This window comes from Bos indicus x Bos taurus, chromosome 10 (genome assembly GCF_003369695.1).
Source record: "Bos indicus x Bos taurus breed Angus x Brahman F1 hybrid chromosome 10, Bos_hybrid_MaternalHap_v2.0, whole genome shotgun sequence".
NCBI classification, from domain to species: Eukaryota; Metazoa; Chordata; class Mammalia; order Artiodactyla; family Bovidae; genus Bos; species Bos indicus x Bos taurus.
In genome coordinates this window covers 39,277,635-39,289,886 of record NC_040085.1, presented here as the reverse complement: position 1 = coordinate 39,289,886, position 12,252 = coordinate 39,277,635, and the positions used below count along the sequence as shown (strand labels likewise).

The following is a 12,252-nucleotide window of genomic DNA, read 5'->3' as shown; positions in this document are numbered from 1 at the left end:
ACTCATATTTGTGAAGGAGAGAGTCTGTCCCAAATACTTTTTCACTTCATTTTCTACCCCTAAAATTATGTTGCAGCCTTTTCCTCCATTAGTGCCTCTCAAGTATGGGAGGCAGCTCAAGTCAATATATAATCACTTCTTGCAGGGCGATTAATGGCTCTGGCCTTTCTTTATTCTCCCAGTCCTCATTTCTGTGTCACCTGCCTATCAGCACTCAGATCCCTAATAGGTGCTATTAGGCTAATATCTAAAGGTGAATTGAAAAGAAGTATCATTAAAGATAAAGGACACGAAATACTAGGAAACTTCAGAGATCTCCATCTTTACGTTTTCTGTCTCTTCAGGTTTCTCTTTCGTTGTGTTGTTTACCTTCCCGTGTCAGTGAGCCCCTGGAGTCACGGTGGCACTTCTTAGTATTTCAGAATCTGATTGGCCAACGTTTACTGTTGTCATAGTTGTGAAGGTATTCAGTGACCCTAACTTTTCCTATTTTTATTCCTTATTTTCCCTGCTGGCATCAGTCTTTTGACAGTCCCTGCTTTTTGCATCCTAGGTATACAGGAAAGGTGGCAAAATGAGTCCTTTTTTGATTTTTTTTTTTTCCCCTTCCTTTTTTGATTTTTATCCTCTCCTGGAGAGTGATAAATGAAGCTATGTTTGTTCCAATGAGAAGTAGAATTTGAAATCCCACAAAGTCACCTAGTTTATTAGATGAATATCACAGAGCTGCTTATTATGCACTATGGCTTAATGTAGATTATAGATGTGACCAAACAGTAATTAGCAGAGCTAGAGCTGTAATTAAACATTATTGTGCTGCTCTGTGATTTCTCCTTAGATTTCTGTTGCAAAGTAGAAGGAAATTGAACCGTAGTTCCAAATCCAAAGGTGCATGTTCTCCCTTCTCCTCATTCCCAGAAATCCTGTTTTACTAATCGAATAGTTAAGTAAAGTCATCCTCACACAAACAGATGCTGAGCTCTACTTAGTAACTTACTAATAACTTCGATTATTAGGAATAGTTTGATGTGCACACACACATTAATCAGCTCCTCATGTATTAATTCTGTTATTCTTAGTGATCAGTTCAGCTAAGTTTCTTCTCTTCAGATATTTAGGGTTTAATTTAACAAGCTGCTTGAATACAACAGTGGTGTTTTGTGCTTACATCTTAGAGGTTGTTTTCTGAATCTGTCAGTATAGAATTGGGAGCTTAGCTTTGTCCAGAATGTCAGTAGCTTATCTTTTCCCTGGCCTCCCAGCAGTACTGAATAAATTAACAGGAAATGAAACCACTTCTGGAAAAGAGCTCTCTTGATGGCAGAGTGTGTGTAAGTGACTCCCTGGGGACTTCCTTCTCTGATTTGGATTGCTGCCTCAGCGATGGGACAGGTTGGCAATAGCTCTTTTGCTCAAGCCAGGCAGTCAGAAAGTTCACAGGAGTGACCTAGAAGGTTTAGGCCGATTTCTTTGTTCAAGAAAGAGGACTTTGCAGGAATTTCTCTTGCTAGTAGAAGAAAGGTATAGAAAAGGGGACAAATTCTAAGCAAAGGAAATGCACATATTAACTAACTCTGAAGTTACTTCTATCTCAGTTCTTCCCCAAGAGAAAGATCCGAGAAACAGGCGAGGCTAAGAGTAAAGATGATCTGAATACTCTCTAATTTCCCTTTCTGATAATTCTCATGGGTGAAATCTCTAGGAAACTTTCTTTCCAAAGGGTTAATGAACCATCATCTAAAAGCATTCCTGAGAGGGCTTAATGATTAGATCCAGAGTCTAGCACTACACAGGAGTAGTAGGAAATCCAGTTTATTTTTTCTGTTGTTCTTACCTTCAAATCTGTGCTTAGAAATTTTAAAGAGTTTTTCAGGGATCTAACACATCCCAAGAAGTTTGTCAAATTGAATTATAAATGCCTGATTTTCAGGAGTACAAAAGACCAAAAATGCCTCTTGGCATTTATCATTATGCAGAAGATTCACTGGACAGGCTTCCACTTTCATTTAATGAAAAGGGTGGAGTTAGGAAAGTACAGGGTGGATGTGTGTAACCACAAACAGATAAGGATAATGTTTTGGCAGCTATTCAGGGACCAGAATTAATCAGAACCAGTGTTTTAGCATTCTGTGGACTCTGATAGTGATACTCTGCAAATATCACTTGATTTTCAAGCCAAGAAGTCAGAGCTACTTATAGAGAATGGATTCAATACCCAGACCTTGGCTTCCAGGGTAGTGTTTGAGGCCAGGAAGATGTTTGTGTGTGCATGTTTGTGTTTAAAATGAGGGAGATGGATTATAGGTAGAGTGGTGGTCATGCAGTAAACTACTTCAGGACCAAAGTCCTGGCGCAGAACTGTGCAGCAGCTTTGATAATGGGCACATGGGCGCCTCACTCTGAACGTGGGCCTGCTGAAGGAGTATAGTCAACCTGGTCTTTCAAAAGGGAAAGAGTGTCCCAATATTTGACTCCTCTTTTTTAGGTCTTCTGATTGACACCGTTTAGTTAGGATGTGAAAGTGAAAGTGATGTCGCTCAGTCATATCCGACTCTTTGCGATCCCATGGACTGTAGTCTACCAGGCTTCTCTGTCCATGGGATTTTCCAGGCAAGTGTACTGGAGTGGGTTGCCATTTCCTTCTCCAGAGGATCTTCCTGACCCAGGGATCGAACCCAGTCTCCTGCATTGCAGGCAGACGCTTTACCCTCTGAGCCACCAGGGAGACACTGGTGGAGATACCAGGGAATCTGCTAGTTAGGATGTGGGCACTATTAACTCAGAATTGGTACTTTGTCAACCTGATAAATGCTAGTGTTTAAAGAATTAAGGGATTATTGCTCTTTGTTACAACTTTTAACTCTAGATGTGTTAATTTCTTCTTGGAATCTAAGTAAAACTGCATTCTTGTGAGAGGGTCTAGTTTCGGTGGTAGAGATTGCTGGTTCTCTTGAGGTGGGGGCTATGCTGGGTCTTCGTTGCCACAGGCAGGCTCTCTCTAGTTGCGGGGAGCAGGGGTTACTCCCTAGTTGTTGTGCATCAACTTCTCGTTGCGGTAGCTTCTCTTGTTGCAAAACATGGGCTCTAGGGTGCCCAAGTTTCAGTAGTTGGGGCACACGGGCTTAGTTGCCCCACAACATGTGTGATTTTCCAGGACCAGGGATCGAACCCATGAAGTCCCAGACAGCTGGTTCTTGTGTTTGACTACTCTTATGTATGTGTGTGTATTCAGCTTCATGTGCAGACTGCTGTGGATTGGCTTCTGGGTAGTAACAGTACCTCCTGTTTCTTCTCTGCACATCTGATGTTAGATTCACACTCTGAAATGTGAATTGTCATTAACCTGTCATTATCGTTATCATTGTCATTAACCTATCGCTGTTATAATCTCTATGGGTTAGAAACCCCCATCAGCCCTCCTGTAACTTTTAAGTACATTTCCTTCTACCCAAAGATGAACTAAAGCTCCAGTCTTCCTGGAGTGGCATTCCTAGGATCTGGATGTTTCTCCATCTCTTTATCCCTGTATGTATTCTTGGACTTTATACCTGGTTAATGTACTATTTGTTGAATGATAGGTTGCAGAGAAGCAGAGTGGCAGCAGTAGTACATGCCTCAGAAGCTGAACCTTTCTTTCTCATCAGTCTGTGTGCTGTCTTCTCTTGCTGTTGAAGTCTGGCCCTGATTCTCTTTCAGCAGATTTTTAAGAGAGACAATTTTTTTAATACACTTTTAGCCAGGCACAGTTTATGAGGAGGGCTGTTAATAAGAAATAAAGCTTCTCCTAGCCCAGGGTGCACTCGGATTTATAGTGGTATCATGAGCTAGAACTTGAAAATAAGGACTAAAGTCTTATATTTAACGCCGTCTGCTTTCTGGCAGGAAAGGATGTAGGACTAGATTAAATGCAGAGAAGCTGTTTCCTGTGAATGCTCTCCTTGCAGCTCATCTGCTGCTCTCTCTCCCCACAGATGGAGTCCCCTGTCTCCACACCGGCAGTGCTGCCACTGCACCTTTTGGTGCCAGTGGTCAGTAACGACATCTCATCCCCCTGTGAGCAGATCATGGTGCGCACCCGATCTGTTGGGGTCAACACATGTGATGTGGCTCTGGCCACAGAGCCTGAGTGCCTGGGCCCCTGCGAACCTGGGACAAGTGTCAACCTTGAGGGCATCGTGTGGCAGGAAACCGAAGACGGTAAGTACTACATGTGGCTTTCCTGTACCTTCTCAACCTGCTTCTGTCATCAAGGACTGATGGTTGTAAATAATACCAAGTATTTATTAGGAGTCTCATATGACCGTCGTTTGCTTGGTGATGCCTACCCAGAGGATTATAGCAAACTTCTCTGTAAAATTGCTTAGCTTCTGGAGATTGCCAGTTTTTTAAAATTAATTATCTCCCCTTCATAGCCATTCAACAGTGTTGGCCCTGGTACTTAAGCAGTCGTTTGATAGGTGCTGGCCATATAACTCAAACTGTATCTATACTGTTTCCCTCTCTTATCATTTTATATGGGAGAATTTGAATATACATGAACTTTTGGGTCAGGCTTGAAGAGAAAAAGTAATAAAAGGGCAGCTGTGGGAGTCAAGGAAATGGAAAACAGTCAGTCTTGACTTAGTATTGACTCATTGAATATGCAAGTCTTGCCTTTTTTAACACCTGGAGGCACAGCCAGCTCCTTCCTACTAGTTGCCTCATTGCCCAGCCACCCACACCACTTTATGCATCTGTCACTTAGTACAAATTTTATAGGCCCAGGCAATAGGGAACTGTTTACATGGTCTTGTTTTCAGGCTTTCAGCAAGCAGTTGGCTCACTGTAGGGTGCTGCTGCTTGGATGTTCCGCTTGTCCCTGACAACAGAATCTCTTCTGTTTTGAAAGTTTGTTAACCTGAAAAATTAGGGGTGCAAAGGGACTTAACCAGATATTTTAGATCCCCTTGGTACCATCTATGGCAATTTGATTTCAGTATACATTCTTTTTATAAAGAATCCAAGTCCTTGTCGAAGAATGTGTGGTTAGAGAGGCTGGGCCTCAGAGTCCCATCAGGTCTTTGCATCAGTAACCAGGCTTTCAAAGCATCACCACTCTGAGGAGTTTAGAAGCCCAGAGGAGCACAGCTAATTATCTCTGATTATCATAAGCTATCTTGTCAGTCTGCCCATGGAAATTCAGGCATTTCATTTTAATCATTCCAGTTAAAAAAAAAAAAAAATTCTGTTTCTCTAAATATTTTGTTGTGATTCAGTTTTCCATGCAGTAGGCACTGATGTGATACAGGTTAAAAATTCTGTGTTATTGGCTCTCTTGTTGTTAGCAATATAGTAAAGTTTCAGCTTTCAGAATAACATTGCTGATGAGGTTTTATTGTGTGTCTGAGACCATAATGCAAAAAGAAGAAGAAAATAATCCCATTGTGTTAGAAACTGTGAAGAGAGAGGTTGACCTAGAGGTTGACACTGTAAGTGTGTATACAGTATACAGTCTGGAAATCACAAGTGGCTATCTCTAATTTTAAAAATGTCGTCTGCCTATGGCCACGTGTCTGAACAGCCAGAGTCTGTTGGAATTACAAACATATCCAGATCACAGCTCTGTGCCACCAAGCAAACTTCAGGGCCTATTACTTCAGTATATTGAAGATAAAAAACATCAATCTCTTGCCAATTTACTGTATTCCACCCATCTTTATAGTAGTGATTTTCTCCAAGGGCAATATACTTTTCCTGTATGTAAACCTGATATAAGCTGTGAGAACGAAGCTAATAACCTTTTCCCTCTCCTGAGAACAATGGTTACCTTTTTATCTGGGGATTCTTGTTCTCCCTCCCTACTAGGGGGATGTTAGCATAGATTTTTTTTTTTAATTGTTTGTTATGAAAGACTCTCTGGCTGTCACTGGCAGCCTATTAGCAAGTTCCCCTGTTACACACTTTCAGTGCACCCTGTGTACTTTCACAGCACTTGCCACAATTTGTAATATTGTGTATAATTACATTTTTCTGTTTTTAAAACATATTATTTATTTGGCTGTGCCAGGTCTTGCAGCATGTGGGATCTAGTTACCTGAGCAGGGATCGAACCCAGGTCCCTTGCACTGGCAGCACGGGAGTCTTAGCCACTGGACCGCCAGGGAAATCCCAGCATTTTTCTATTAATGTCTATTTCTTCCAGTGTTCTAAAAGTTCTGTGAGCTCAGGAACTGTTTTTTTCTCACTATTATATCCCCAATACTTAATGCCTGGCACCTGTGCCAGGCTCTCACAAATATTTATTTGAATGAATGGATGCTTATACCATCTCATTGTCATTTCTGGATCTATGTTAGGATATATGTACTAGATACTTTCCAGAATTCTATACCTTCTCTGAAACTCAGAATAAATATTATTTTCACCAAGTTTAAGATCATTCTAATTTATTTAAACCTGTAAGATGTTAGTTCTCTTACTTTTAATACTGTATTTTTCCCCACTGAACATATTGTGTTTCAGGGCTTATTCTTCTCTTCTTTTTCTTTCATCCCAAGGGAAAGAGAACTGTTCTCGAGTGACACACTCTACTCTGCTTTCTGGCCGTCCCAGAGGGCCTTCACCTGTACTGTCTGTTGACAAAGGTCTGAATTGGGATCAGAGCTGGTTCACATTCCTTTTCATCTTTAGATAACAGAGATTTCCTGCAAGGGTCATTCTTGGCAAATCTAGAAGACCTAGTATACTGAGTTCGTTTCCAGTATATATATATATAGTAAGAACTATATATATGTACTTTAAAAAAAAAAGTCCTGCCGTGTAGGTTTCTTGTCTGCTACCCCAGTTTTTTATACTTTCTGTCTCTTTGCCCAGCAGACTACTGTCTTCAAACTGAAAAGCCCTTCTGCCTTAGAGAGAAACTATAAATGTTTGGGCTCCGAGGGGAATGGAGGGTCCTGCGCTCCCTGTAGAACTGAGCCCCCTTGCAGAGAACAGGTGTAGGAGTCATGGCCTGAGTTCTTCCTGATTTCTTTGCTTACCTGTTCTGCATTGTTGCTTCTTTCTTTCCTATTTCTCACTATAAACCTTACCTTGGAGGCATTTTGAAATTCCTGCAGATCTCATCTCTTTTTAGGTTGTTCGTAATTCAGTCGGCATCTACAAAGATCCTCCTTAACTAGGCTCAACTTTAGGACTATTAAGAAGACCCAGGTATAACCTGGACTGTGTTGTCTTCCTTTGGTTTTTTGAGATGTATTCTTAGCATTTATGCAGAGGTCTGCTTCTCCCTGATTTCACCTTGTCCTACCTTACTTCAAATCAAAATAACAGGTCCCAAGTCTATTTCTGGTTCACAAATGTTACCTTAACCCACGGTCCTGGAAACAATGTATAAGAAACCTCAGTGTATAAGACCATATACTTCTGTTGAGGCAAAATTGCTTACTGGCTTCTATGGTATTTTAAAGAAAGGCAGAGCTGACTTATTAGATAAGAATTCCAGAAAGTGCTACAGATTCTCCTTTCTAAACTGCAGCACTAGGTCGAAGGCCATCACTAGTGATATATTTTACTTTGGCAAATGTGCTTTCTAGACAAATTTGTGATATACTGGAAAGAGCCCTGGAGTGAAAATCAGGAGACCTCTATGTTTCTGCCACTATTGTTGTGACCTTGGACAAGTTTCTTAACTTCTTTGGACCTTAGTTACCTCATATCTTAAGTATAGTGGAATTGGATGACCAATAAGGACATATCCAAGCTTGTTATTATAATTTATGGCTTTAAACCTTGAAATCAGCATGGATTCAATACTAGTTGACTATGGCATCTTGAAAATGAATGGTTTCATATGTCAATCATGAGAGTGAAGACTGAAAAATATTAATACCATTGATGAAATTTTATTATACACTTGTTTATATAGAACAGAAAATTAATCTGCTTATCTTGCCAGTCTCAAATTCAGGAAATCTCCACCTCCCATTTTTCAGCCCCAATCCTAGACTGACAATGAAAGAATTCACAAAACTGAGCTGTTTTTGATGCAAGTTTATGCTGGCTGACATAAAATGAGCTTGCAGTGCTGCTTGGCAATCCCTTCATCTCTCTATTACATTTGCATTCCACAGGACTTACTTCATTCTCAAGATTTCATCAGTCCAATTCATTCTCTCCTTGTGCTCTTAAATAACTAAGATCAAAGCCACCCACCTAAGTTCTCTAGCTTCCCTCCTCTTTATTAAAGTGTATTTTTCTTATGCTGTTACTTCCTTTATCTCTTATTCCAAAGATTCTTTGACTTGACACCTTGAATTTTATCTACTTTTTTCTTCATCTTCATGCTTTCCACTTCTGTTTAAGCTCTTTCCCTCTTCAGTACTTCCTTATAGTGAAAATATTTTCCTCATCATTGCTACCCCTTTGAACTACTGACCTCTCCCCTTTTCTTCACTTCTTGCTATTGCTGTTTTCAGTCTCTTTTTACCTGCCCTTTATCATCTATCTTGCCATCAGATTTCTTCTGCTACCATTTGTCTGAAACATTTCTCATACCAGTGATCATCTGCTTTCCAAAGGTCTGCTCTTCCTAGGTCTTTCTCTCTGCTCTTCCTAGGCTTTTAGAAGCTCTGCTATTTATTCATTCTCTGAACTCACCTCTCTTCCTTTTGTAATATTGAACTTCCCCAGATTCCCATGTTTCTTTCTAAATTGGTCATTCTGCTTCTCTTGTGTCAGTCCCTCTTCCTCCTTTTACTCATTAGGTGGAAACTCCTGATGGGTTTTAGGATGCTGACATATTGGCCATTTCTGTCCCAGTGTGCTCTAGGGTGGGACCAGTGGCAGCTGGTGCCCGCCACGTCCCTTTTCCTCCAGACAAGCAGCTTTATCCAGAGTGTGTTTTTTCATTTACTGTGTGTGCCACAGTGGGGAAAGTTGAAACATTGAGTTAAGAATGAAGTTTGGCTGCTAGAAACAGAAAATGGTGTAAATGTATGAAAATTCTAAAGGTAGGCAATCTAAGGCTGGTATGATGGCTTCAGTGTAATCAGTGTTCCAGGCTCCTTCAAGTTACTTATTGTGAAATTGCTAATGTAGCTCTAGCTATCACATATACTCTTCAGGCTTGGAAACAAAGGAGAAAAGTAAAACAGCATCTGCCTCCCACCTAATCCATTTCCTTTTGTCAAGCTTTTGAAAAAGTTTACAAACCCCTGGTTTTATGTATTACATCTAATACACTGAAAACCCCATCAGACCACTTAAATTTTTTTCCCTTTCAGTCATCTTTTATACTTTAAAGAATTCAAGAAACTAGTTTATTATATTTACCCAGACACTTCACATTTCTGTTGTTCTTCCTCCATTCCTAATGTTCTGAGTCCCCTCTGTTGTTTGCATTCTGTCTGAAGATTCTCCTTTATTAATTCTTTTAGAGTAGGTTCACTGCCTATTAATTCTCAGAGAATGCCTTTATTTCACTTTTATTCCTAAAAATTTTTTTTCTTATATAGAAATCTAGGTTTACATTTCTTTTAGCACTTTAAAAGTGTTTTACTTCCTTTTGGCTATCATGGTTTCTGAGAAATACACCTTTAAATGTATTTAAGTTGTTCCCCTGTAAGTAATATGTTATTTTCCCCTGGTTGCTTTCAAAGCTTTTCTGTCATTTTCAGCATTTTGATCATGATGTGTGATGTGTCTAACATGGACTTCTTTGGGCTTATCCTGTTTCGGAGTTCACTTAAGTCTGTGCATTTCTTTTTCCAAATTTTGGGGGTCTGACCTTTACTTCTTCATACATTTATTCTGCACCATCCTCTTTCTCTTCTAGGACTACAGTGACATGAATATATGCCACCCACAATTCCTATGTATCTTTTCTCCTTTATTAAATTATAAGATGGTTGAAACCAGAAACCACATTTTATGTATCATTTTATTTCTCCCAAGAACTAATTCAGTCTTTACACAAAAAGTAAAATAATCAGTAAATATTTGATTAATAAAATTGTGCTTGTACCCATATGTTCTAGGCATGTAGGTAAAAATGGTAATTTTTTATTAGCCTCTCGGGCTCATTTGCTATGTATTGATCAAAAATAATGAGGGATTTTGCAAGGTATTGAATACTTTCTTTAAAAAAAAAAAACAGTGACTTCCACCTTCAGTCTTTTGAGATTATAAAAGTCAGAGATAGAACCTTCAGACATTTTCAGAGGAAATGGTTTGAAGTTATTCTCTGAGCAACATGAGCATGGAGGAACCTCAGAAGCAGTCATAAGGGGTGAGAGGTGTTGAGTGGGCAGGCTCCAGCCCCACCTCTGCTACCCAGCCAGATGCAACCCAGAGCCATTCTACTTTTGGATGATTTATGTGTTAAACTCCTTTGAAAAACTATATTTGAAGAGGATTCTGCTGGTAAAAAAAAAAGTTTTGATAATCTATCTAGGTTCATCCTCCCATTCCATGTAGAAAACCTGCTTAAAACATCTCTGAAATTGGAAAGACAGAAGTTGTAATGCTGTAAGACCAATTTTTTTTAATGGGGTATACTTTTCGTTTTTAAGATTGACTTAAAAGCAACTGCAGCATGGCGGGGGGCGGGGGGGGGTTGTTGCTCTTTGTTGCAGTGTGCAGGCTTCTCGCTGTGGTGCCTTCTCTTACTGTCAAGCACAGGCTCTAAGCCTGTGGGCTCAGTAGTTGGAGTATGAGGGCTCAGTTGCTCCAAGGCATGTTGGGTCTTCCTGGACCAGGGATTGAACCCATGTCCCCTGCGTTGCAAGGTGGATTTTAACCACTGGACCACCAGGGAAGCCCTAAGACCACAGTTTTGAAGTAGGAAGGAATACAAATCCCTGGTATGTCAGAGGGTATGAAAAGGTCTATGATAAGCTTGGCCTGTCTTCCAAAGCTGAATTCTAGCTTAATGATTTGGTGGGTAGGAGAAAGTTCTCGATTTTTGTGATTGGAAAAGGTTTTGTCATCCATGCGCACAAACATGAAAAGGCTGCGCATCCCCAGCTCCACATCAGGCGATATATTTTTAGTCCAGCAGCTAAGAGTGTCTGCAGCTGTTTAAGGTGAGTTGTTCCAAGGAATAATAGTGCTCTAAAGGCATAGTAGTACAGAACAAATACCTCTGAACTAGAGTCTGGAGAGTTGGATTCCAGAACAGATTATACAGTTAGCAAGCAGTGTGATCGTGGATAAGTCTCTGAACTTCTCCTGACATGAGATTTCTAATTTATGGGACCTTGGGCTAGATCTGTCCCGTCCAGTAGAACTTTTTGTGGAGGAAAGAGACTCTCCAAAATGATAGTCTAGTGACACATGATATTTGAGCACCTGAAATGTGGCTCACTGAACTGAGGAACTGAATTTTAATTTTTATTAAATTTAAATATTCTTTATAGCTAGTGGTTTACCATATTGAACATCATGGGGGCTAGGTGGTCTTTAAATTACAAATATTCTGAAAGTGTATATGTGCTCTGAGATGGAAAGAAAGGTTATCTATGGAGGAGGATGAGGGCAGGTAAATAGGTGACATCTCCAAGACCCCGGGTGATTTCTGTGTACTGTGGCCCCTGTTACCTAGCAGAACAATTGGCCCTGCTTCAGACTCTGTGGTTGAGCCCTGTACTTCGGTCTGTGGGCCAAAGTTTTCTCATTATCAGAGTAGTAGGCAGTGGTTTTGCTTAGCAGGAAGTTAGTTTGCCTGTGGTAGCTCCGCTGAGAACCTGCTTCAGCGCTTCTTTATCCTCATCTGCTTACATATCCCAGCTGTGGGTCTTTGTTGTTCTCACTAAAACGAAGAGGCTGTCCATTAATCTTGCATGAAGATGATAACCTTGATAGTTACCCTTGGTTACTCTGTGATTCTGATATAAGAAAGTATGTATGTGAACTGTGAAATAATCTAATTTTAGATATTTGTACTGAAAAGTTGGGGCTTCCCTGATAGCTCAGCTGGTAAAGAATCTGCCTGCAATGCAGGAGACGCTGGTTCGATTCTTGGGTCAGAAAGATGCCCTGTGGGAACGGCTACCCACTCCAGTATTCTTGGGCTTCTCTGGTAGTCCAGATGATAAAGAATTCGCCTGCAATGAAGGAGACCTGGGTTCGATCCCTGGGTTAGGAAGATCCCCTGGAGGAGGGCATGGCAATCCACTCCAGTATTCTTACCCGGAGAATCCCCATGGAAAGAGGAGCCTGGTGGCTACAGTCCATGGGGTCACAGAGAGTTGGACACGACTGAGAGACTAAGCA

General features: G+C 40.6%; 1 protein-coding gene across 3 annotated transcripts in view; it reads left to right on the top strand.

Annotated features, from left to right (window-relative positions):
• The window catches only part of ZNF609 (zinc finger protein 609), a 202,433-nt gene that overhangs the window by 142,592 nt on the left and 47,589 nt on the right, over nt 1–12,252 (top strand). For all 3 annotated transcript variants that reach the window (XM_027553759.1, XM_027553758.1, XM_027553757.1), the window contains exon 3: nt 3,972–4,197. In XM_027553759.1, the coding sequence (XP_027409560.1) occupies nt 3,972–4,197 (226 nt within the window). The remainder of the gene's footprint in view (nt 1–3,971; nt 4,198–12,252) is intronic.